Source organism: Siphateles boraxobius, unplaced genomic scaffold (genome assembly GCF_051911475.1).
Source record: "Siphateles boraxobius isolate OS27281-9 unplaced genomic scaffold, OSU_SipBor_1 9, whole genome shotgun sequence".
Lineage (NCBI taxonomy): Eukaryota > Metazoa > Chordata > Actinopteri > Cypriniformes > Leuciscidae > Siphateles > Siphateles boraxobius.
In genome coordinates this window covers 11485925-11513133 of record NW_027509219.1, presented here as the reverse complement: position 1 = coordinate 11513133, position 27209 = coordinate 11485925, and the positions used below count along the sequence as shown (strand labels likewise).

Sequence of the window (27209 nt, the reverse complement as noted above, 5' to 3'; positions counted from 1 at the left end):
TTGTTGTTGTCTTTTTCCATTATTTAAATTTTCAGCATCATTACTCCAGTCTTCTGTCACATGAACCTTCAGAAATCATTCTATTGCCGCTGTCAGGTGGAGACCTTGTTTTCTTTACTCAAGAAACTCTATCTATCTATCTATCTATCTATCTATCTATCTATCTATCTATCTATCTATCTATCTATCTATCTATCTCTCTCTATCTCTCTCTATCTCTCTCTCTCTCTCTCTCTCTCTCTCTCTCTCTCTCTCTCTCTCTCTCTCTCTCTCTCTCTCTCTCTCTCTCTCTCTCTCTCTCTCTCTCTCTCTCTCAGTCAGTCTAGCATTTGTCAGTCATAACCAATACTGTCTTTAATAGCCTGTGCGAAGCACTTCATCTTTTATAACATGAGATTTTGGCCAAATGACCGAAAAAAGGTGAGAGCCCACAGAGCTACATTAAACTTTATAACCTGTAATGAAAACATAACTTCATGCACTTACTGCCTCAGATGTGCCCATTCTAATGACTGACAAAACATTTATGTCTGACATTTGCTGGTCAAAAACCTAGTACCTCCATTTCAGTTTGATTTTGCTAAAATGTTGATAATATAATAACTCCTACGCTAAGGTGAGGGTGTGGCTAATTGGGGAAAGGGACACAGTTTGAGAATTAAGTATTGGAAATAAGTAAACTCTACTTAAGCTAAGTGAAAGTAACAAAGGAAATAAGTAATTTTAACTTAACTAGTAAAGTTGAGTAATATCTATTTAGTTGAAGTTTCCTTTGCAATACATTTCACTCAAACAATATAACATTGAATTAAACCACACTTTTAAGTATATGCTTTAATTAGAAACATTTTATTAATACAATAGATATTGTTTGAGATATCATATCTGCAAATCAGAAGTTATGTTTTATGTGAATGCAGAGGCCTCAATATTTGTCAGACAATACACAATGACGGTATCATTTGATGGATTGTTTTTGTGTTTGAATGGGTCATTTTGAGTAGAAAAGGAACTCCAATGTCACAAAATGGCAAGTTACTAACCCTAACAACAAAAGCAATGATAAAACCGTGTAAATACAGCTGGAAAACAGTGAATAAATCAACCTAATTGTTCAAACCCCAGTGCATGATGGGAACACCAGTATCAGAAAAGTTGAGTAATTTTACTTAATTTTATAACGTTGATATTTTCGCTTTTATTTCTACATGCTTGAATTGAGTACTAATATAGAATTTACTTTTTTTTTTTTTATTCTTGCCTGAACTAACTTTTCCATGTTTTTGAAAATTACATTTTTCTGTAGTATTTACTTGACCACAAAATCATTTTTTTAGTGTACAACACATGCAAGTATCTGACCATATATAAAGCCATAATATTAACTTTGACAATACTGTGTTTAACTATTTAAAACACAAAATGTTTTTCCCCCTTTTCTTGAAAACTGTATTTTTCTTATTATCCACGAAGAATACAAGACATGAAACTGATCTGATCAGTCAAGTATTCTGGAGAGACTTTTTTTTGTGTGTACATGTTTAGATATTCTTGTGAGAGCCAAATTTTATATTATCCTCAAAGATACAGTAAAACAAATAAAAGCAGGACATTTGAAGTGGTCCCCCCTATTTGAAATGCACATAAATCAGCCAAATCTTGTTTTGCTTTAAATCCAATAATGTCACAAGGTTTGTTTGAGTGTTACATTTGAGAGTAGGGTATGATGTTATTTTAGCATGAACACCATTGCATTTAAGAGAGGTTCTCATTGATACAATTTAAAAGGTCTGTGTGTGTGTATCTGTATCTTACTTAGCCATACCCCGAGGACAGATTTGCTGAAAAAATGTCACCAAAAGTTAGCTAAATATGACAAAACCTCCTTTTGGGATGCCCTCAAAGATAAAAGTGGCTAATAAATAAACTAATAATTTTTAATTTAGTTTTCTTTTAGCAAAAGAGACGTTTCATGCATTTTCCATTTGCGTCCACATATAAGCATTTATTTACTCTGAGACAAATTCTGTCTCAAGTAAAACGCCTTCACAGATTTCAATGCTCTCTTTCACTGTCTTTAAATTATTCAGCACACAAAAACATCTCAAACATTTATAAGCCCATTCTTAGAGGGATGCGAGAGAAGTGTGACCTCCCTGTTTGCCATAAAGGACTTAGTCAAGATAGTGAATCAAAGCATGAAGACACCACAGTCTCTTTAACTGGGATACACACTGACATGATCCAGAAATTAAACCGAAAAAGACAGTCTTCCAGCAATAGCATTACAGAAATGACATGGAATAAAGCCTGTAAAGAGCAGATCGGCTTAAAAATATATATAATATGGAGAGGGGAAAAACCAAAGCTGTGAGGACAAAATCTTTTTTTTCTTCTCATTCGTTTCTTCCTTTCTCACATAAAAATATGAAAAGGAAGAACTACCAAAGTCAAGATAGAGAGACAGAAAGTGGTGCTTGTGGTAATGGGAATAATAAGGCAGAGAGTTGGTGAGATGGCGGTAAGCTGAGCATGTCATTATGCATTCATTGAGATTAGGTTATGTCATCTCTTGCTCTCTTATAAAAGAGCGAAATAAAGAGAAAGAAATGGGGATGGAAAGATGGTGCGTGCAGTGAATGAATACCGTCTGATTGCAGTAACCGTGCTGCCGCTGTTGGACATTGAGGGCAAGCAGATTGGTTAATTGAAAGTGATCTGCTAATGAGGTAAATTGACTATGCTACTAATGTCTGCCTGTCTCTCAGGATGGCACAATGGGGCTGAGTTTCTCACGCTGACTGTAATGGTCTCAATTATGTGGTTGTCTGAAACAGTGTGACTCTGTGGCTGAAAGGTTAAGGACTCGGTCTGTTTCTCTTCTAATGAACCCCCTTCCCTGAACTGTCAAACCCGCTGCCTTCTTCCTCAGCTCTTTGACTTCTCTTCTTTCATTCATTCTTTTCTTCTTTCCATCCATCAACCATTCATTGTTTCAGACTTTCCTACATTCATTCACTCCTTACTATTCATCTTTCATTCATTCACTCCTTCTTACTATTCATCTTTCATTCATTGGTTTAATTCTTATCTACATCCTTCCTTCACGTTTGTTCATTCCTTCTTTCAGTTAAACATTCTTTATTTCTATATAAAGATATCTGTATGTCTCTCTTTCTTTCTTTTGTACATTCACTCAACCCATTCAATGGTTCAGTCATTCCATCCTTAATTTTTTATCTTTCATTTATTACTTTTTCTGTTCTTTCCTTCTTTCTTGCTATTTATTTGTATATTTCAGTGAGTGAGTGTGTGAGTGTATGTTTCAGTGAGTGAGTGTGTGTGTGTGTGTGTGTTTCAGTGAGTGAGTGAGTGCTTGAATGTGTTTCAGTGAGTGAGTGCTTGAATGTGTTTCAGTGAGTGAGTGCTTGAGTGTGTTTCATTGACTAAGTGAGTGTATGTTTCAGTGTGTGTGTGTGTGTGTTTCAGTGAGTGAATGAGTGATTGAGTGTGTTTCATTGAGTGAGTGAGTGTATGTTTCAGTGAGTGAGTGTATGTTTCAGTGAGTGAGTGTATGTTTCAGTGAGTGTGTGTGTATGTTTCAGCGAGTGTGTGTGTTTCAGTGAGTGAGTGAGTGTGTGAGTGTATGTTTCAGTGAGTGAGTGTGTGAGTATGTTTCAATGAGTGAGTGAGTATGTTTCAGTGATTGCGTGAGTGAATGTTTCAGTGAGTGAGTGAGTGAATGTTTCAGTGAGTGAGTGAGTGAATGTTTCAGTGAGTGAGTGAATGTTTGAGTGAGTGAGTGAATGTTTCAGTGAGTGAGTGAGTGAATGTTTCAGTGAGTGAGGGAGTGAATGTTTGAGTGAGTGAGTGAATGTTTCAGTGAGTGAGTGAGTGTATGTTTCAGTGAGTGAGTGTGTGAGTATGTTTCAATGAGTGAGTGAGTATGTTTCAGTGATTGCGTGAGTGAATGTTTCAGTGAGTGAGTGAGTGAATGTTTCAGTGAGTGAGTGAGTGAATGTTTCAGTGAGTGAGTGAATGTATGTTTCAGTGAGTGAGTGTGTGAGTATGTTTCAATGAGTGAGTGAGTATGTTTCAGTGATTGCGTGAGTGAATGTTTCAGTGAGTGAGTGAGTGAATGTTTCAGTGAGTGAGTGAGTGAATGTTTCAGTGAGTGAGTGAATGTTTGAGTGAGTGAGTGAATGTTTCAGTGAGTGAGTGAGTGAATGTTTCAGTGAGTGAGGGAGTGAATGTTTGAGTGAGTGAGTGAATGTTTCAGTGAGTGAGTGAGTGAATGTTTCAGTGAGTGAGTGAGTGAATGTTTCAGTGAGTGAGTGAGTGAATGTTTCAGTGAGTGAGTGAGTGAATGTTTCTGTGAGTGAGTGAGTGAATGTTTCAGTGAGTGAGTGAGTGAGTGAATGTTTCAGTGAGTGAGTGAGTGAGTGAGTGAGTGAATGTTTCTGTGAGTGAGTGAGTGAGTGAGTGAGTGAGTGAATGTTTCTGTGAGTGAGTGAGTGAATGTTTCAGTGAGTGAGTGAGTGAGTGAATGTTTCAGTGAGTGAGTGAGTGAATGTTTCAGTGAGTGAGTGAGTGAGTGAATGTTTCAGTGAGTGAGTGAGTGAGTGAGTGAATGTTTCAGTGAGTGAGTGAGTGAGTGAATGTTTCAGTGAGTGAGTGAGTGAATGTTTCAGTGAGTGAGTGAATGTTTCAGTGAGTGAGTGAGTGAATGTTTCAGTGAGTGAGTGAGTGAATGTTTCAGTGAGTGAGTGTTTCAATGAGTGAGTGAGTATGTTTCAGTGAGTGACTGTGAGTGAATGTTTCAGTGAGTGAGTGGGTGGAAGGAGAATGGAAAGCAGTGAATGAAAGAACAAAATGAGAAGGAAGTAGTGAGGGATGGATGGAAAGGAGTGAATGAAAGAATAATTGAATGAGAGAAGGAAGTAGTGAGGGAGGGAGGGAGGAAGGGAGGGAGGGATGGAAGGATGGGGAAAGTGAATGAAAAAATGAGGTTAAGAAGGATAGAGGAAGCAAATAACGAAAGACTGAAAGAAAGGAGGGAGGATTAATGAAGGATAGGATGTGGGGAAGGATTGAAACAATGAATGAAGGATTTGATATGGTAAATGGACTGAGTGTATATAGCGCTTTCACAGACCCAATGGCCACCAAAGCGCTTTACATATTTGCCTCTCATTCACCCACTCATTCATACACTGACGGCGTATAAATGAATAATTGAATGAACAAACTAATCTAGGAAAGACTGAAATAATTAATGGAAAGGATAGATGAAATGAAAAAGGAGTGACTGAGAGAATGAATGAATAAATAAATGGCAAGATAGAAGGAAAGAACAGAAAATGTAATAAATGAAGGATAAAAAATGAAGGACGGAATGACTGAACCAATTGAATGTATAAAAGAAAGAAAGAGAAATATACATATATATATATAGAGAGAGAGAAATAAAGAATGACTAACTGAAAGAAGGAATGAACAAACATGAAGGAAGGATGTAGATAAGAATTAAACCAATGGATGAAAGATGAATAGTAAGAAGGACTGAATGAATGTAGGAAAGTCTGAAACGATGAATAGTGGATGGATAGAAGAAGAAAGGAATGAATGAAAGAATAAAGGAATGAATGATGAACCGATACAATAATAAATTAACTATAGAAGAGATATGGAAAAAATAAATAAGAAAAAATGAATGAATGATGACCGGAAATGAAGGAATAATAAATAATGAAAAGAAGGAAGGAAAGATCAGATTAATTAAAAATGGAAAAGGGGAGGATGAAAAGAAGCAAGGAATGACAACTGAATGAATAAATATAAAGTAGAATGGAAATAATGAAGGAATGAATTAATGAATGATGGATGGATATAAATTAAGGAATGAAGGACAGGTGGTTTGTGGATGGAAAATAGGAACAAGTGAATGAAAGAACCAAAGAATTAATGAATAATGAAAAAAAAGAAATGAGGAAGGAGGAGATGGAAGAAAGGAACATATAAGATAATGAATTAATTATAGAAGGAGGTTGAATGGATGGAAATCTAGGAAGAAGAAGAGAATAGAAACAAATAAAGGATTGAATCAATGAATGAATAAGTGGGTGGATGGAAAGAAAAAGTGTTGTGAAAGAACGAATGAATGGAAGGAGGAGGAATAAATGATGGAAAGAAGGGAAAGAACAGAAGAATGACCTAAATTAATTCATGGAGGAAGGAATGACAATTTACAAACATGTTAATGACTGAAGGATGGAAAGAATGAAGAAATGGAAAAAAAGACAAATAAATGAAGGACTGCACAGTAATTATTTAGTGACGCTTTAGGTAAAGAAATAACATTCTGCAGTATCTCCTATATGTGACCTGACTAGAACAATACAAGGCAATTATTTATGACCTGCACTGCCAAAAATGCTATAATTTCATAGAGGCATAAATGAAGGAAGGAAAGAATGAGTGATGAAAGGCTGTTTGTTGTGTCTGTGCTGGTAGGAAACTGAGATCCTAAACACTGCAGTGCTGACCGGGAAGACGGTGGCGGTGCCAGTGAAGGTGGTGACGGTGGGCACAGACGGGATGGTTACAGACGTGTCAGACGCTGTGCTCTGCCAGTCCACTGATGAAGACGTGGTTAAGGTCAGTGTGTTCTTCCCTCCTTTAATTACAATAATTCACTCAAATGAACAAATGAACCAAAGCATGCTGTGTCATGCTGACTTTTAATCAAAATGATAGCGCTCAAATGAAGCGCACAATACATTTCATTCATACTTAATGAAGTTTTTCCAATGATTAGTAGAGGTGATAATTATTCATCATGTAGGGACACGGACACTAATTGCAAATGCTTCAAGAATCAATCGGAACTTGAACGGAACGGTTTGAAAGTTCTTTTCATGTCTTGACTGAATTAAAATGTTCTCCCCCCTGTCTGTTCTCACTCTGACACTCATTCAGCGGAGATCCATTTCTTAATCACCACGTTACAAAAATCTGACAAGATGTCATGCGATGTCCTTTGTGAAAAAGTACACTTTAGCATAGTTTTAAAAGAGTACTTATTATGGAAATAATAGACTTCCAAAGAATATACTTACAACAACGAGTGCAAACTGAATGTAATGTTTTCATACACTTAAAGCTGCAGTCCGTAACTTTTTTGGGTTGAAAATTATCCAAAATAATTTTTTTAGCAAGTACAAAACCAGCCAGTGTTTAAAACTTTATGCTTGCCTCAGCTCGATTCAAAACGGTAAGCTTGTAATAATTTTTTTAATTCCAGTGGTACTGGTGGATTTCCGCGGGAAATTCGAGCATGTCTTTGCGTCATTACGTCACATCTGTACACATAAAGAAGATGTCTCGGCTTGTAGGCTATATTCCGTGTGAGGATGCTGGAGGTGGAGATGTAAAACCTTTTCTCACAGCACTTGATATAATTAAACTTATCAATTTGATGGCGGATCCAGAAAGGTTCAAACGACAATCACCAGTGACAACTGGAGATTCACCCGTTGTAAAATGCAAAAGACTTCGGAGTGGCTACAGAAAAAAAAAAAGAGACTGCAACCGAACCCATGCAAAAACAAGGATAAATATCGGAAGGGCATTACATGTAGTCACGCAATCCTGATGTTGAACATTAACAAGCGATTGTTAGATTTAATCAGCGCGATTTACTGCAATGATTTTTTCCATTAGTTGGTCAGAACCAGAACAAAACTGGATGTTGCTTACTTGTTTGAAAATTAATATGTTGGTCATAATTCCAAAAAGAATAATCTGTGATTCTGAATGACAGTCACAGTATCCACATCGGCGCGGTGACTGGCAGCCACACATTCTCCTCAAACATTGGATTCATCCGCGCTGTGCCGTGTCGAGGCACAACCCACGTAAAGTTGATAATTCCGCGAATAACTGCAATTGCAGATTTCAAACAGAGATGGCGACAAAGAGGAAAAACTGCGGACTGCAGCTTTAAAGGGATAGTTCACCCAAAAATTAATATTCTGTAATCTACTCACCCTCAAGTTGTTCCAAACCTGTATGAATGTCTGTTGAACACTTAAGAAGTTATTTTGAAGAATGTTGGTAAACAGACGGGCAGTTGACGGACCCCATTGACTTCCAAAGTATGGGGGAAAAAATACTATGTAAGTCAATGTTGTCCATCAACTGTCTGGTTATCAACATTCTTCAAAATATCTTCTTATGTGTTCAGCAGAAGAAAGAAATTCATACAAGTTTGGAACATCTTCAGGGTGAGCAAATGATGACAGAATTATTATTTTTTGTGAACTATTCCTTTAATTGGATGTTAATTGCTTTTAAATGACAATGCATTTTAGTTTGACATTATATGATATGCAATTAACTGAACTTTGGAGTGCTGTTTGACACAAGTAGGACTTAAGTACATTATTAATATACATACATACCTACAAATATGCTTAAAGTGTACTCCTGAATGCATTTATGTTTTGACATTTAGCAATGTCATTTCTGTTGAAACGTGTCGTATATTTAAATATATTTGTAATTACTCATTTGTAATGATGACATTGCAAATTAGTACATTTAAAATATTATAAATTAACTTCAGATATTAAATATATTAACTAATATTATGTGCAGTGCAAGTGCAGTTTTTTCACTTTGTGCATTCAGTAAAATGAAGCGCATTTCTTTTCCACAAAGGGAAGTTCACTGACCATTATGTTCTTTTCTTTAATTCTTGTTTTTTTGTATTATTTTTCAATGCCTCCAGCTGGATCTCGGTCACGTATGAGCTCAAATTCAATCATAGCGTATATAATTATGATATGTTTGATTACGCATCAGACGAAATCTGCTGAAGCTTGTTTCTAAACAAGATTGTATTGTACAATTTGTTTTTGTTTTTTTTCTGGAGATGATAATTTGTGTTTGACAGGCCTATTCAGTTGAGGTTGTTTAGACATGAAATTCTCTCATTTTAAATGACCCAAAAGACTTGTACGCAATCAGCTTTCACTGTGGGAGTGATTTAATGCCAGCGAGATTCGTAAGAATGTTTTTAATTGCTAATTTAAATGTGTTTCTTCACAGTTAAAAACACAGCTGTGGTTCAGCTAAAACTCTCTTAAAAGCATTAAAGGCTTTGGTCGTGTGCAAATGATCAAAACGTTGTATATGTTTACATAGACCGCAGTACTCCAACTTTCAGCCTAACATTTCATTCATATTCATGAAAAAAAGTTTTAGCTTCAGATACGCGGTGTAAACAGAACGTGTGCAGTTAGGAGCTATTTTTACCTGATCTGACCCTTAAAACTGTTGGCTTAATCTAATGTAGTCAGGCTGATTCACTCATTAAATAACCAGGTAATAAAATCATTTAGATGTCACCACATGAAGCACATATTTAGGCTTCAGTCAGAGTTTCCCTCCAGTGTAACTTTGAACTGTTAACTTTACCAGTGACATACGGGGGAGGGTTTGTGAAGCCAGTAATTATTTAGTGACGCTTTAGGTAAAGAAATTACATACTGCATTATCTCCTATGTGGCCTGACTAGAACAATACAAGCCAATTATTTATTACCTGCACTAAAAAAAAATGCTATAATTTACTGCAAAATGCTGTTTTTTTTGCAAGGAATGTATTAGGTACACTTTACAAGTACCGGGTTGGACCCTCTTTTGCCTTCAGAACTTCCTTAATTCTTCATGGCATTGATTCAACAAGGTGCTGGAAACATTTTTTTAGAGATTATGGTCTATATTGACATGATAGCATCACACAGTTGATGCAGATTTGTCGGCTGCACATCCCAAAGCTGCTCTATTGGGTTGAGATCCGGTGACTTTGGAGGCCATTTGAGTATATTGAACTCATTGTCATGTTCAAGAAACCAGTTTGAGATGATTTGATCTTTGTGACATGGCGTGTTATCCTGCTGGAAGTAGACATTAGAAGATGGGAACACTGTGAAAGGGATGGACATGGTCAGCAACAATTCTCAGGTAGGCTGCGGCGTTTAAACAATGCTCAGTTGGTACTAAGGGGCCTAAAATGTGTGACAAGAAAATATACCTCACACCATTACAGCAGCCTGATGAACCCGTTGACAAAAAAAAGCAGGATAGATCCATGATTTCATGTTGTTTACACCAAATTCTGAGACTACCATCTGAATGTCGGAGCAGAAATCGAGACTCATCAGACCAGACAACGTTTTTCCAATATTTTATAGTCCCGTTTTGTTGACTTGTCAACCCATGCGAATTGACGCCTCAGTGTCCTGTTCTTAGCTGACAGGAGTGGCACCCGGTGTGTGTTCTTCTGCTGCTGTGTGCCCATGGCTTGTAAAGCAGATGTTGTGCATTTAGAGATGGAATGTGATTGGCTGATTAGATATTTGCATTAACAAGCAATTGAACAGTAGCCAGACAAATCAAAAACATCTAAACACAACTCAAAGACCAATTTTAACATTATTTCAGTAGCTCAATTGCTTTTACAATGATAACAAAGGCGTGCTATGGAGACTGAGGCATAGAATCAAACATTGCAATTACTCAATCTAACCTCAGCTGACCATGTGAAAATGTCTCTATGAAACATGAGCAGGGGGATTAATGTTAAATATATAAGTGTGACATTGTAGCTTAATAATGGATCTCGGGGCGTACACACTAATGCATAATGGATTTGCTTTGATCATAATCACTGTAGTGGGTTAGAAAGATAACCGTTTTAATATGAATTTTCTATTTCCTTGGAGAGTCCTATGTGTGCGTGTGAAAGAACTTGATAATAAGAGAAGGAACTAGTTGATATAAAGAGTGTGACAGATTTGAAAATAGTTTGTTCCTCCGGAGATTGAAAAGTAAAAGCAATTTTCTTTCTATAATCATGACCAACAATTTGAATATTGGATCATTATCTACCATTGTGGATCATTTTCTCCCAATTAATTTGAAACATAAACCCATCAGCCTGTCAGTAGTCACAACAATAGATAATTAAAGAAAATAAATGTCATGCATAATAGACTAAATTACACAATCTCTTTAGCTAAAACTGCGGTGCCAAAATGCTGAATGGCTATATTGTGCTGCATTATATTATGTTCTTAGATGCTAAATAGAAAACATTCATGTGTTTTCCCGCTTTTTTTTTTGAAATGTTGACTAAAATGCTAAGAGGAGACCTTTATTTAAAATAAAAAAGTGAAGCAGTTGTTTGCTGACATGAGGTCACATGTATTGCATGTTTCTAGACATTCTGGCGGCTTTGTTTGATCAGTTTTACTGATGTAATCAACTTCAATAGCAGTCTGTGACTGTGCTTACTAGTCACACAACTCAATATGTCATAACTGCAGACTGTAAATACGTCAATTCTGTTTTTTGTCGCAAATTGTGAGAACGTTGGAAAGTAAGGTCATCCTGACAACAACTTTAAATCAAAGCGTCTAACGTTCTTTGAATCTTGTCACAAAGAGCTGGATCAATTTCCAACTTCTGAGAACTTCAAGAGCCAATAAGAGTGTGACCTTGATTAAAATTTGTAATTCTCATTCAACATATTTCAGTTTCAAAATTCCTGAAAGGTATCCACACTTGACATTTGTACTTTGAAGAGTGCTTCCTACACTTCCAAACTACACTTTTCAGAGCAGGTACTTATTTTGAGCTGTTTTCATTTTCCCTGCATATTTTCCTTCATAATAACCTTGATTTTTTTCTTCTTCTCAGTGTTCAGAGATTCAAGCAATCTATGATTTATGTAGCATCAAACGGTTGGGATCGGTACGATTTTTTTAAACGTTTTTGAGAGAAGTTATATATTCTATAATATTTTTCAGTATTATAGCACTTTAAAATAACTTTTTATTTTAATATATTTCAAAATGTAATATATTCATGTAATGGCAACACTGAATTTTCAGCATCACTACTCCAGTCTTCACTGTCACATGATTCAGAAATAATTCTAATATACTGATCTGGTGCTCAAGAAACATTTCTTCTTACTATCAATGATGAAAACAGTTGTGCCACTTAATATTTTATAGATTCTTTGATGGATAAAAAGAACAATTTATTTGAAATAAAAATCATTTGTAACGTTAAAAATGTATTTACTGTCAGTTTTAAGCAGTTTAATGCATTTCTGAATGTTCATTTCTTTAAAAAAAAGTTGCCATTTTTGAACCTGGGTAGGGTTTCTAGTTCCATTTCTAGTTTTCACCATGCTTTGCATAAAGAGTAAATGTTGAAATGATATATTATTTTATGTGCTTTTGAGCAAGATGTTTACAGTTCCATTATGTTGTATTTTAGGCCTTGTCCACTCATTAACGTTTTTTTTTTTGAAAACGCATCTTTTCCTCTTTGTTTTGGCCTTCCGTTGACACTGAGACGGCATTTTTGTCCTGCAAAAATTGAGTTTTTTTTAAAAAGCTTTCCCATGTGGATAAATGTGAACACGCCGTTATCTCGTTGTAGTGTGGAATGTGAAAACTGAGGTTTTTGAATACGATGACGCATGTTTTGTCATGTGACGGATATAGATGCGTGTTTATACAGCTGTTGTGCCTGTTATGTTTTTAGACATTTCAGTGTGGATGAGAAACTTTTGGAAAACACATGAAAACAGTAGTGTGGACAGTGAGCACTTTGAAATAAAAAATTCTATTCGGATTAATGTAGACATAGCCTTAGAAGAGATTCTGCTATGTTGGAGGATGGGGAGTTAATGTTGTCGTGAAGAGTGGAGCTTGTGCTCAAAGACGGGTGGATGAAGAGTATGCTGTATGTTGCTTTTTCAATGAGCACTTCCTCTGCAAATGTTGCTAGTAGCTAGTCTCCTCTTTGTTGTGCTGTACTTTGCATAATTGTATTGTTAATAATTGCATACCATGCTAATGTGTGCTACTGCTAGCTACTAGTAACAGCTGGAGGTTAGTTTGAGTTACTTTGACATGCAAGATTGTAACTTCGGTTTGGGAAGTGGGGGGGGTGGGACACAAAATTGAGGATTTAAAAAAAAAATTAAATCCCATTTCCTGCATTTACATAGGCTACATTTAGGGACTATGGTGATACAAAATCCAGGAAGTAATTAAGTTGATTATAATGATACATTTTGCCAAAAAATAGTAGGCTACTAAACTATGTATAAGAAAAATATGTCTTTCTTACTTTGTTTAATAGGGGCCGGACATCAATACTTGAGAGAATAATTTTATAAAGTCAAAAATGTTCACTGTTAATGTTTTGTGTTGAAAAATTAACTAGATTAATCATACATTTTTTCTGTGATTAATCACGATTAATTGCAATTAAAACACTTAAGTTTTTATTTGTTTTTTATATATTTTATAATATAGTAATTTCATACTATATTATAAAATATAGTATGACTATATAGTATGTATATAGTCATACTATATAGAATATATATATAGAATATAGAATATGTATATAGAATATAGTATGGGGGGGGACAAAAAGCGGTTGACGCGTATAATATTATTGAAGTTTACTGAATTAACAGACTAGGGGCCAGATTTACTAAACTGGGCAAAATAGCGTGAGAGCGCCGTTGGGAGTGGAAAGTGCTGCATGTGATCGACTGACGACACACAAATGAAAAAACACAGACACAGCCAAAACATTTCCATAATGACCAACGCAATCTACCAAGAGCAGCGCAAATTTTTTTGGACCGTTATATAATGGCACAAATACCAGTAAAATTACTAGCGCAAACCTTAGTAAATTACCTTGCATGATTCTTTTAAATAATCTACTCCCATTCTACGTTTTAATTTTTTTTTTTTTTTTTTTTAAACGCTGGCACTAGATTTGTGACGCTGCTGCTATTGATTTTTGTTGCTGTAGAACAAGTATGAACTTGCTACTGCTAATAGATACACAGATATGCTGCTGCATAAATAGACATACATAAATAAATCCTGTTGCAGATCTAGGCAGGTGGAGCTGGAGGAGGTGGAGGGTTTCAGACTAGCAGCAAACAATGAACCAGACTATTTAAATGTTGAGCAAGCAATCTCATTGGCTGCAGGATCAGCAGAAGCCAATCAGCTTGTGCCATGTAGTCATGATGTGATTGCTTGCATATTGCATGTAAAGGACCTATAAGCCTGTGTCCTCTAGAATTTCATGCCTGAACTAGATATTTCTGCTGCCTAGTATCAATAAGTAGTCTGGTGTACTGGGGGAGAATTTTCAATATAGTATTTCAATATTGATTTTCAAAAGAGCCGGAAAAACATATATATACTTCCGTATAAAAATAGAAATAGCCTCTTAGGTCAAGAGTGTTCTTGTGGGCAACACAGCTTAAAATAGAAACATAGCTGTTCAGATTTTGAGCAATGATGTGCATAATCAATAGATGTTAGTGGCTGCACATACTGTAATGCTTGTGAACACTTGTGAAGGTTGTGTGCAGTATCAGCAGTGTTACATTGGACACATACAATAATAGTGTCCAATCAAAGTGACATCTTTGAATACTTTAAAAACTGGAAGACTGCAAAGGATCCTCAGTAAAAACTCAAATGTATTGACCAAACCTTTGTGTGAAAATGTATATGTGTGTATTTTAGTGGGTTTGTGTGTTTATTAGGAATCGATGATTCTTGGGCCATATACCATGATGCTGTATAGAGTGTGTGAGAGAGAGCGCACAGGGGAGTGTTATCTGGTTTTCTTTCAAAGGAGCCAGTAAGTCGTTTGATGTAAAGCACTATTGGAAGCCAGTCAGGTAAAACTGATGACCACATAAAAAGGTGAGTTTAGATTACCGGTTCTCCTGAAAGGAGTGAAATGAGGAGCTACATTAGTAGTCCAACCGTGTCCAGTAGAACAGATGAAGTGTTTAATATAAATAGGAGGACGTAAAAGTTGAATGTACTTTTCTTGGATGTATTTCACCTTTGATTATAAATAACTTCTTCCTTCAAGAAGACCCACATAGTTGTAGTTTAAGACCTGGTTAATTGTGCTGTCAGACCTGCTCAGTCAAACACGTGTACGGCCCCCTCGTTCCTCAGATGTCTGCTTGATTGGATGTGTCTGACAGGTAGTTAATTTCCAGACTGAATAGTCATGGCTGTAACATTGCGTTGGGAGATTCCCCAGACTGTGGCAGTGATTAATGATGACGGCCTATGTGTTGTGTGTTTGTGTGTCTGTGTGTGTGTCCGTAACAATAGATTTGAGTTAGTGATGTTGGAATAGATCAAATGTACCATATTAATCAAAGCAATTACAGTGAACTTGCTGGAAATAACTGGCAGTTTACTTTTTAGTAGAAAGTTAGTTGCAAAACAGGTCAATACAATATATAGCTTTTTTTTATGCTCACCAGACTGGATTTATTGGATCAAATATACAATAATAAAAACAATAATATTGTGAAATATAATTACTGTTTAAAATAACTGTTTCTATTTTAATATATTTAAAAATGGTATTAATTCCTGTAATAGAAAAACTGAATTTTCAGCAGCCATAACCGTCACACAATCCTTCGGAAATCATTGAAATATTCTAATTTGCTGCTCATGATACATTTATTATTGTTATTAATGTTGAACACAGCCATGCTACATAATTTTTTTGTTGATGCACAAATCTTTGATGAATAAAAAATTCCAAAGAACAGTGTTTATTTGAAATATACAGTACATTTTTAAACATTGTAAAAATGATTTGACTATATATCTGTTTTAATGAGTACAGCTCCTATTTTAAGATCAAAATAATGTGCATACATTTTTCATTAATGTTACTACCAATGACGGCATGTGATACTTGACAATAGATACTTCTATTTCTACTTCTACTTAAGATACTTCTTAAACTTTTATTTGAATACCCACCGTGCATATATTATAAGTCCCATCGTGATTTAATTTATGAACAAATTAAGGCCACGATATACTCACTCATTTTTTGCTTAGGGATAAAAAGATGTTAGAAATACGTGACATCCTGATGCCGTCCACACTGCTGAGAGCGGCGTTTAGATGAAGATGTAAAATGTGCTTGTGCTGCATGCTTTCTTTTCAATTACAAAGATTAACACAAAACAAAAATGACAGCGGTGAGAAAACAGCAGCTAAGAATAAGAAAGCATTTGATCATAGCGATGTGGATATTTTTGCATGAGCTCTGCAATTCGACACTCCAGTAAAGACCCAATTGAGTTGTTAATTTACTCGTTTATTTAATAATTTACTTGATTTTATCACGAAATATGACGCTTGCAAAATCTAAATCTCTGTCCATCATTTTGCAAACAATTGTTGGTTTTTGATTGAAATTTTCACACAATATTGGAAATATTTACATTTTTAATCCATGAAGGCGAGCCGGTGGATATCACACAAACTTTGCAAACTTTGCTAGAGTCATGGTGGTGGAGAAGTCTCAATCAAACCCCAGTCAATTGTTCAATACACAAAGTGAAAGTAAAAACATCTGACGCTGCATTAACGGTGCAAATACTCTCAGAGACGATGTGAGCTGAATATACTGGTAACCCCATAACGGTAGCCTATATAACGGTCTTCATTTATTTTCTTAAAATTTCTCTTGTGGCCCAAAAGTAGTGAAAAAATGAGAAGAGAAGTCTTTCGTCTTAAACAAGTTGTTTTTGAAATGAGGAGTAAGCTAATCTAACTAATCTTTAATTTTCCTCGAACCTCGTCGGTTATGGGGTGATCCAATATAAAATTATTGTGGGGCAAATTAAATGTAATATTAATTTAATAATAAAAGTAGTAGTAATAATAATAATTCTATACATTAATTGGAAACGTCAAATCTTCTTGATAACCCCGCCTCAGCGCGTCTATCAACTGATCATCGTCTATCGGCCCCAAACAGCTTTACAGTATTAAAACATGAAAAACATTGTCAGTGTCTGTAAAGACTATAAAGCGGCTCTTCAGTGTGTTCATGTTTTACTCACGGACGTATGGTCTCGCTGGACTGAACAGAATTCAATGTCAAAGAAAGGCAGGAACTTTTCAGGAAAGTTCGCTTTGGCAAGCTGTTTCGAATTCTGAAATGAACGCCAAACAAATTTCATTTTGGCTCTTTTTTTTTTTTTTTACAGGTTAACTTTTTTAGCCCACGAAGACAGTCTAAGCATTTTCGCACTCAGACTTTGTTGAAGTAACAGAGATAAAGCTATGGAGACAGACGAAGAGGAAACTCTGACAGCAGACAACTCAATCAATCAGACAAGCATGAAACAAACTCACACCTCTAACAACCCTTAAGTGTTGAAAGCAGCACACCATGATGTTCTGATACTGGATTAGATGTCTCACTCAGCTCTGTGAGTGTGTGTAATGTTCAGCCAGAGCCAGGAACAGGACTCTTGAATTTTTTAGTACATATAATGACATTATTCAGTAGTCTCTTCTTCGACATTATTCAGGAGTCTCTTCTTGTTTCTCTGTAACAAATGGTGGTCATTTTGTGAGGTTTTCAATCCTGTTACAAAAATTAGGACACATCTAAATGTTTAAATCAAAACTTTCTTAAATTAATTAAAATAATTAAAATAAATTAAAATCTCTCTATAACTTGTTATAGAGTTGGTTGGTTAGTTGAATGGTTGATAAAAACAGTCAAGACTAGCATATGGGTGGAAATTCTGAAAATGGATTTAGTTCATTTACTAAGGTTTCAAATTATGTTTATTCCTGTTTTTCCCCCTAATATGGGAATAATGTGGGAGTTGTGCCTCTAATGATTTTTAAAAAAAGTCAGTGTACTGTAAACATTGAAAGTGGCCACTAGCTTTTTTTCTAGTTTAAAGAGATCTGGATCTCATAATTGCTCTACAGGGAGCATGGAATGATTGTGCAGTTCTTAAACCCTGACAGACTGAGACTTAATATTCCTTATGAGGGGAAAAAATAGGAACATATTGTTTTTACAAATAAGAGCCTAGGAGCTCTATTAATATGAAAGGGTTATGCACAAAATTTGGGTTTGCAGCCATGTGCGAGGCCGTGTGTGTATGAGTATGTGTGCTCTTGCTGGCTTTTATCTTTCTGCTGCTGGCCACACTTTGATGGTGTGTGTGTGTGTGTGTGTGTTGCTTCTGTAGTTTCCATCCCTGTCAGATCCTGGTTGGAGGAATCAAAGTCCAACCGAGCCAGTGATTTGAGACCCGCAACAGAGGGGAACACTGAGCCAAGTAATTTCGCCAACGTTTATGAAACGGATGGTTTTGGAATGTGGCCTCATAACTCCTCATAAAGAGGATCTGAGTGTGTCTTACGGTAGACGGTTGTATTTACTCATCATTATTATCCAAAATGGTGCCCATTTCTCTATCAGCCATCTGGAAAGGAAAGGTGACTTTTGGTGCCTGGCTCAGCTGGATCCTGCCAATTCATGCACACTTACACTAACACACAATCGTTGGGGAATTTTGGCATCAGTAAGATTTTTTTCTTTTCTTTTTTTGGTAACTCTTTGCTGAAAACTAGTATGTGTTTCTGAGAATGTCATAGTTGAGCACTGTTGATGTTTGAAATCAAGCCAAAAAGACTTCCCCCTCCCTATATTGCCCCGCCGCCAAAAGGCACAAACACACCAATGAGTGGATGTCTTTTTATCATAGATGAAGCGAACCAAAATGCTTCACAGAAAATATAAAATGAAGGGGATGAACAAACAACAAGAAAGGGAAAAAAATGTATCATATAGCAGGTATACCATATATATATATATATATATATACCAGCTCCAGACAATGACACTCAAAACTGTTATCTATTTTGTAATGCCTTTATCAGCCATCTCTCTTTCTACAGTCTTTCTTCAAATTTCCCTTTCTTCTTGCTCACCCTCTCTTCTCCCCCATCATGAGTGGACACGCCCCCTACTGCTGATTGGCTAACTTACTGCACCTTTAAGACATTTTATCCTTGCAGGGACCTTTGGTTAATATCCATAACACAGACCAGCAAACACACTTCAGTGAGGACAGAATTTTGTTTATTTGTGGACATTTCCATATGTGACATCAGCAGAAGGTGTTGTCAGATCTAGGTTATATAACAGTTAACCCACACTCACATGCCGTTATACCTTCAATCTTTTGCCTTAGATAATCCGGTGCTGTTTTCATCTTGGGCATCTATAGTGCCATATTAAATGTAAGAGAGCCAGTACTGCTTTTATCTTTTCATTCAAAGGTAGAACGACTGAAAGCGATGAGAAAGACTGTGGGAGAAAGACTGAGAGATTGTGGGAGACAAGATAAATCGGCGTGCATGAGTCAAGATGATACTTAGACCAGAACACTAACTTTTCACAGAGAGTCAAGGCCAGCTCTTAAAAAAAAAAAAAAAAAAAAAAATTTCCTAATATTGTCAGAATTCACAGTTAATCCATTTCAAGTATACCTTGTCTTTTGCTCAGATGCATTGCATTGATTTTGGTAATGTGAAGTTCACTAAGATGTCTTGAAAAGATCAATTCCCTGGTCTTTTCTCACCTCTCCATCACTGACATAATCTTTTTTTCTTCTCTCAGGTATCAGACAGGTGTGATTACGTCTACGTGAATGGCAAAGAGATGAGAGGACGAGTCAGAATGCTGGTGAACTTTACATATGGTTATCTGAGGGCTCAGTTGGAGGTGAAGGTCTGGATTCCCAAACTGCCCCTGCACATCGAAGTTTCAGATACTGAACTCAATCAGATCAAAGGCTGGAGGATTCCCGTAAACAGTAATGCCCAGAGGTACGAATCTTAGCGATAGATTTTGAGAATATTGAGTGATTGGCACCCACATTCGATTCTGCATATGCAGTGCAAACTCAGCAGATTTCCACAGAAATTAAAACACCTGTCACACTAAAAGTTCAACACATCTTAACCTTTAGTGTGTTCTTGTTATTTTGCAATCTGTTGTGTCCAGGGTTTTCATCTGGGGTCTGTGAATGTACAGGTGGTCTGTGGGAAGATATTTAAAAGCGATATAATTTCCAATATGTGTGTGTACATATTAAACCACAAACACTTTTCCATCAACGGTTCTAAGATGGTTTTAAAGAATGGTTCCAGTTATGCTTCCACTTGGGCCTGGTACAGCTCGGCACGATTACAAACCGTTCTCGGCCCAGAATTCTCAGCATGGTTTGCTAATCGTGTTGAAACGTGCTGGTAGAATGTATTTAGTGACGTCACCACTCACAATTGGTCACTTGTCTGTTGCCTGGCTACCAGTTTCTCTGTAGCTGACAAAGCGTGCTATTTGAGCAACAGAAACACAAATTAATAATAAAATAAAAAGAAATATCTGATAATGTGGTCACTATTTACATCTCATGTCATAGCATCACTAAACCAAGACAACGACTGAAGCTTTTGTATTACATTCCAAAGACCTCCGTATTCAGCCCCACAGTGGAAAATGAAACCATATCTGTGCCAGCTGGCCCTGATCTGCATGGAATAGAGGAGGTTAAGTAACGACAACGATTTCGGCGGCTAATGTGTGTGTGGTCCTGGAAAACCTTACGTTGTGGGGACCAAATGTCCTAATCAACTTTTTTTTTTGAAAACAGCTTATAAATCACAATGAGATTTTTTTGAAAACATAAAAATGCTGAAAGTTTTCTGTGGTGGGTAGGGTAAGGGGATGGAATATACAGTTTGTACAGTATAAAAATCATTACTGTATATTTAAGTAATATCCCCATAAAACATGAAAACATGACGGGGTTCGTATGTAACCCTGTTCCCTGAGAGGAGAACGAGAAGCCACGTCATGGCTTCATGCGAGCCATTGAGTTCCAATCGAAAGGGAACTGAGGCTGGAAATCCTGCAGGTAAAATGAAGAAAATGCTTCAACGGTTATTTTAAATATGTGTTTGGCACAGAAAAGAAGCACATGAAACATTAAAAATGATCAGATAAATCATGACAAATGACAAAAAATTTCAGCGTAAACTTTATATATGTTTTATATATTTTAAACCTACAGAGTATTTTCAGGATAAAAACATATTTTAAAAAACATTAAAACTTTTAAGGGGAAAATGCACTAAAATGCTCATATCGATTTGTACTTGGGTGGTGCACTGTGAAGAATGTAAGAATCCCCACACAATCACAGAGAAACAGATCTCACAGCTCTAGAGTGTGAAACCATTAAAACAAACTCTCTGTCAGCAGTACAGTATTGCCATGAATCCTTGATAAGACAAAGGAGGTAATACAAAAGAATGTGAAATTTATAATAGACACTGTTGAGCGGTAACACTACAATTTCATTAACAACCATTATAATCATTATTAGAGCAGTAGTTTATATTAAGTATTCATTTTGATTTCATTCAGATAAAAGTTCACATTTATATCCGAGTATGAAAATACTATATATGAATCGGACCTTCATGATTGTAATTATTAATATGCATTGTTAATCATATAGTCTAATTAGCGTTGTTATGGTAATTAATTAAAGTTATCAGTTATTTTGCAGTCCCTGTGTTGGCTAAAAGTCTGGGTGGTGTGTCTGTGAATCTGTAAAAGTAGGAAATCCTTGAGTTATGACACATCCGCATTAGGGGGGTTGATCATTTTAAACCTATTGGAAATGCTCCTGGCTGCAATTTCCCAGCATGCACCTATAATATTTAGTTGTCATTTGAAACTGAAGTATGGGATACATTTCACCTCTCTCCTTATAACCCACAGGGAAGCTTGGGCTTGTGAATTCAAAATAGAATAAAGTCAATATGTAAGATTTCCTGGAGGTATGGATGCAGTTTCCTTTGTCTCCATTTCTGTATGTCCCATGTGGAATGATTCACAATGCGTGTGAGAAGCTGAGAATACAGAATATAAAATATGAAGCTCTTCATAGGTGAAATTTGAAGTTCCCGACGGGTTGCTCTGGGTGTACATGTATCAGGTGGATTATTTTTGAGACCGTTACAATGCAGATTCATTGAGAGTTTGAGCAAAGCCATAAGGGAGATCCCGTACGTACATTGTGTGGTGGCATTCCTTCCCAAACTTCTCTACTCAACTTTTCGATGACATAAGTAAAGTACCTGACATGTACACTGTCTTCTTTACTTTAAAAAAGTATGTAGGAAAAATAGGCAGACTGACAGTGCAGCACTAGGGAAAGAGTGGTGACAGTGACGTGTTCATATCCGTTTTGTTCTGCAAAATATCTCATTTAAAAAGGCGAGTCTCTATTTTGACTGGATTTTTTTTGCTGTGGGAGACCCCCAAAGCAAGTAATGGGGGGCCGTTGTGGGCCCCATGTGGTGGTTCCCTTATACTTGACATCACTGTTTGTGGGTGGGGCCCTGCCTTATGGTTTGCACCCTGGATTATCAGTACATCACTGGTTTACGGTGCTATTACTAAAATATTTAATGGTACACCCTTTGTTAGTTGAAGTGCATGTTTTCATAATAGCTAATTTTGTGGTTTATGGATACATATCATAAAGCTGTTAATGCTAATGAGTTGCTCTGTGTCCACACAATTAATATGATATGCTAATTGCTTCACACTTCTTTTTTTGTTTTTCCATCAACCTGCTCATTATGCAGTTCTATTTATGTGTATGTCTACTAAGTAGAAGAAAAGGTGCATGTAATTCTACAACTATACAAGGTCAAGCACCATTAAAGCTGAAGTGTCTTTAAATGGTAAAGATTTTGTTTTGATTTAATTTTCTTTTTCTTTTTGAGGATTTCTTTTGTAAGTGTAACGGAGGCAAGCTAGTAAGAGCTGTGCATGTAAACCTCACTCCCCAGGCCTCTGGAGTCACTCTAGCGACTGAAGCTAGAGGCTGCGATCTTTAGCGTCCTCCTTAGAGCGCCTACCTCTTGTCCCGGAAACACTGGTTCGGATCCCGCTTGGAGCGGGTCGAGTCGGACCGTTTGCATTTGGTGCCGTGACCCGGGTGAGAGTGAGTTTTAGGGTGGTGAGTGTAAGAGGCAAGCTACAAGAGCTGTAAGTGTAAACCTCACCCCCCTGGCCTGAAGTGGCGAGACTGCTAGAGACTCCCACGAAGGGGGTCGAGTAGGACCAGTTACATAAGTAATCAGATGTTAAAACATGTGGAAATATCTCATATACTTCCATTGAGAACTTGTATTCTATACCTCAATCATATCTAGGGTTCTGAATACCATAGAAACTCTTTTAAGATTAATTTGCTAGTGACTGCTTAGCAACACCATAGCAACTACCCACAACACCCAAGCAATGCCCTAGAGACCACTCTGAACATCTTAGCAGTGAATTAGTACATACAGGGAAAGCTGTTTGGCAACCTCCAACTTTTTTGAAAAATATGTATGTAAAAATCAGTTTTCTGCTGCTAACTTCAATGTGTTTTGTGATCTAATTTGTGTACTTATTTGAAACCTCTGTTCAAATTAAGGTTAATATAATCAGTATGTAATAATGATTATTTGTACAACACTAGTCAAATTGAACTTAAATTAGACAAGTGAGAAAGCCCTACACCAGTAGGATCTTCATAGAGCTGTGTCTCCAGTAGTGGGAGGTTGTCTGTCATGGTGGATCGAGTGGACTCTAATGAGGGGCTCGATTGCCGTCCTCCTGACAGCCTCAATCTCAGAGAGCACTAACAAGATGGCCACCTGATGCAATCATAATCTGATTCAGTGACAGAGCCCCAAAGTCCATTCTAATGTCGCAGTCTTGTGGCAAATAATGCACATTACTGTGGTGACACCTTAAGAACCTACTCACTCATGTTGTAGTATTCATAACTCGAGTTACTTCAGCTGCATCCACATATTGCTTGGTGTTGCTAGTTCAGTCAAACTTAGATTTAAAACCCATTTTTATAAATGGTGATTAAATTGACACAATAGTGTGCAAAAGTCGGGTTCTGGAAGTAAAAACTTCATTAATTTTCTCCATAGGGAAATTGATTTTGTACGGTAACTTATAAACCTTGTTAATCAATGGTATTTGCTTTTGCTGAAGACATCAGCCCACATTAATGCATCATATTTTTTTAAATGAACGTGTTTAACAGAGGAATTCCTGGTAAAATACTACATTACCCATAGTTTTGTTAGCTCTGCCCACTCCCATGAAGAACTTCTACTGGCATAATCGAGTCGATCTCTCTACACAAAATATTTACATTTTTGTACACCGTATATGCAAGTATAACATATAAACATATATTGTTTATTTATTTATATATATATATATATATATATATATATTTATTTATTTATTTCAATATTTGTAAGTGAGTGGTTTTGTTTCTCCATTTTTTTATTCTGTTATTCTGTTCACAATGCACAATTCAGGATCTTAAGTATACAGTCTTGTACTTTTGTATTAAATTTTGTAGTGTTGGGATTCACCCCGTGGCTGATTGTCTTGGTTTATGGCTTACTACTCTTTAATAAAGACTTTTTTTTTTTTAAATCCCTATGGGGAAAATAAATGGGAAAAAATACTTCCAAAACCTATGCCGCTGAAAAGGGGGTTGGGCACTAATGCACTCTCTTTGTTGATATAGTTTTTGCACCTGATATCTCAAACAAACAGTGCCCAAAAACCAAAGAAATACTGTGAGATACCAATGTCCGCAGCTCTTGCATTGGAGAAAGTGTAACGACCAACTTGGATCATGTGTGCCTTAACCGATCACATTACAGCCTCAACATCACTGAATTTATTTCAGAATTGTGCGACAGTCAATCACTGTATGCAGTATACCTTAGAAATAAGTAGGAAATGCAGTAAACTGAATCCTACCTGTCACAAAATTGTCAGTGACTTCTTTTATAAAACTTTTTTTTCTGTGTAAACTTTTTTTTTCTTTTTTTTTCAAACTAGAGGCTTTCCTTAAAGCTGCATTGTTCATAAATCATTACACTATTGACAATATACCTTTCTGGCATATATATATATATATATATATATATATATATATCTTTCGTCTCTTTCTGCAAAAATCTTTCTGGAAATGTGGCCGCACCTTTAGATAACAAAATATCCAACCAAGTGCTATTTATTACAGAAATATAATATATAGTAATAGAAAAAATATATATTTTCAGTAACACTTTACAATAAGTTTCTGTTTCACTGTGTCATGTGAGATCCCAACACAGTCATATTCCCCTTCCTCAGTGTCTGGTCCAAAATGCAACTCCATTTTGTTCTGAAAATGTGATATTTAAAAGACATTAATTAACATATTTTGATAATTAAGAATAAATGCCCTGTAAATGTTTTTTTATTTATCATTTCTAATCAGGCATCAAATATAGTACCTTTAAAAAGGTCAACCAATGAAGTAGCTTTGGGATCCAAGAGGTTTAGGATTCTGCGAGGGAACAGGATTCTGCATTACACTGGTTTAAAAAAAAAAAATAATAATTCAGCTGACTAAGTTTGAGTCAGAGGCCCCACCAATTTCAGTGCCCCAGGTTAATGTTAATATTGGTCTTGCTAGCAAGGTTGTTTCAAGGTACCACGACATGATTTTTTTTTTATTCACCCAAATGGCTACATCTCCACATGTATCCTCTAAAATGCATGCTGTTAAATGAAGGACTTCATCGTCAGCACATCAAGACTAATTAGCATGCCTCCACTAGCCACGCTCACCTAGCGCTACAGAAAGTCAAGTGCCTCTGTCAGCAGTTTGTGAACATGTGTTAGGCCGGCCTAGACGCTCATTAGCCAGTGGTAGAGTTGCCGCGCACAGCTGCAGTCCTGTCTACAGAGCGCATGCCAAAGTACATTCATCTTTCCTGTGATTATCACAATGTGAACATGTTTAGCAAGGATGAACGAGCATGTTAAAAATGGCAATGTCACCACACATTTGTTTTATTTGACCCAGAGACATTTTTTCATGCAAGAGAGGAGAAAATGTCAATTTTGGCTCATTACCTCAAAATATGGCAGAGGAATGTGTGTGTTTTGCATTCACCACTGATTTCCCTCTCCACACACTCTCATTTATATTTATCAGGGCATAACAGGCATGACCTTGCTGATGTAACGGCATTACGGTTTGGTGCTAGTGGGCACTGATGATCCATTGTTTACCGCTATGCGTGTGCGAGTATGTGAAAGAGAATCGCAAGGCTCTTTGAACTCTGCCAAATGGACTGCCAGTTGGTCCGTGTAGTGCGCGAGAGAGAAACTGACCCGAGAGAGGATTTTTGTGCTTGTGCCAAGCCTGAAGCGTGTGGAGTGCCAGACTCTCCTGCACTTTACAGACTGGTGTTAACCGTGTTCTCTCAACACCAGGCAGGCATGATAAAGTCCAACCGCTGGGAAAGACTATATCAGTCTGTATCAAGGAATGACGCTGTGTGAGTGAGATATGTGGTGCTAGTGAGGGAGGGCTTCCCCCTTAAGGGACAACTGTCTGCGCTGTGGAAGATATTGTTTATTGAATCGTCTTCAGACCTCCTGTGTTGGTAAATAACCGAGTGCTGCCACTGTGATCTCACCCAGAACAACTGATGGCTAAATCAAAAAAAGCCATTTGTCAATATCCTATCCCTTCCAATGAAGATTGTTTTTTTTTTTTTCAAATCCAGCCATTTTAATAGGAATCTATGTGATGATTTCCCAATGCACATTTCGCTGAAGTTCAATTTGGTCACACAAATTCGTAAAAGCTGCTTGGTTTGAAAGTGACTCCTGTGTGAGCTGTGCTTTATACATTTTATACATACACTAATTGACAATAGACTATTGCTCCCACAAAATTTGGCCAAATATGTGACCGCACCTTAAGATAACAACATATCAATATATAATGTACTGTATAAGAATAGCAGTAACTCTTTACAATATGGTTCATTAACATTATTTCATTAGGTATCATAACTAACAATGAACAGCAATTTTACAGCATTTAATAATTTGTATTTTTAAATGTACTATTGTTAATTGGTAATTCATGCTAGTTCATCTTTTAACTTTTTTTGCAGTCAATTTAGCACAATTTTTGTACTTTGTTTCTATACACCTCCAAGGTAAATGAATTGGTTACCTCAGAAAGAAGCCATACATTCAATCATGCTGTCAAGGAATGTCTGTTGTATTTGTACTAGTGTTGGGTCCGAGTCCACCTTTGTCGAGTCC

The 27209-nt window shown here is 36.5% G+C and overlaps 1 protein-coding gene across 2 annotated transcripts in view; it reads left to right on the top strand.

Annotated features, from left to right (window-relative positions):
* Positions 1–27209, top strand: part of LOC143732106 (transmembrane protein 132C) — a 383833-nt gene that overhangs the window by 342403 nt on the left and 14221 nt on the right. For both annotated transcript variants that reach the window (XM_077222799.1, XM_077222800.1), the window contains 2 exons: positions 6514–6657; positions 19608–19816. In XM_077222799.1, coding sequence (XP_077078914.1) covers positions 6514–6657; positions 19608–19816 — 353 coding nt within the window. The remainder of the gene's footprint in view (positions 1–6513; positions 6658–19607; positions 19817–27209) is intronic.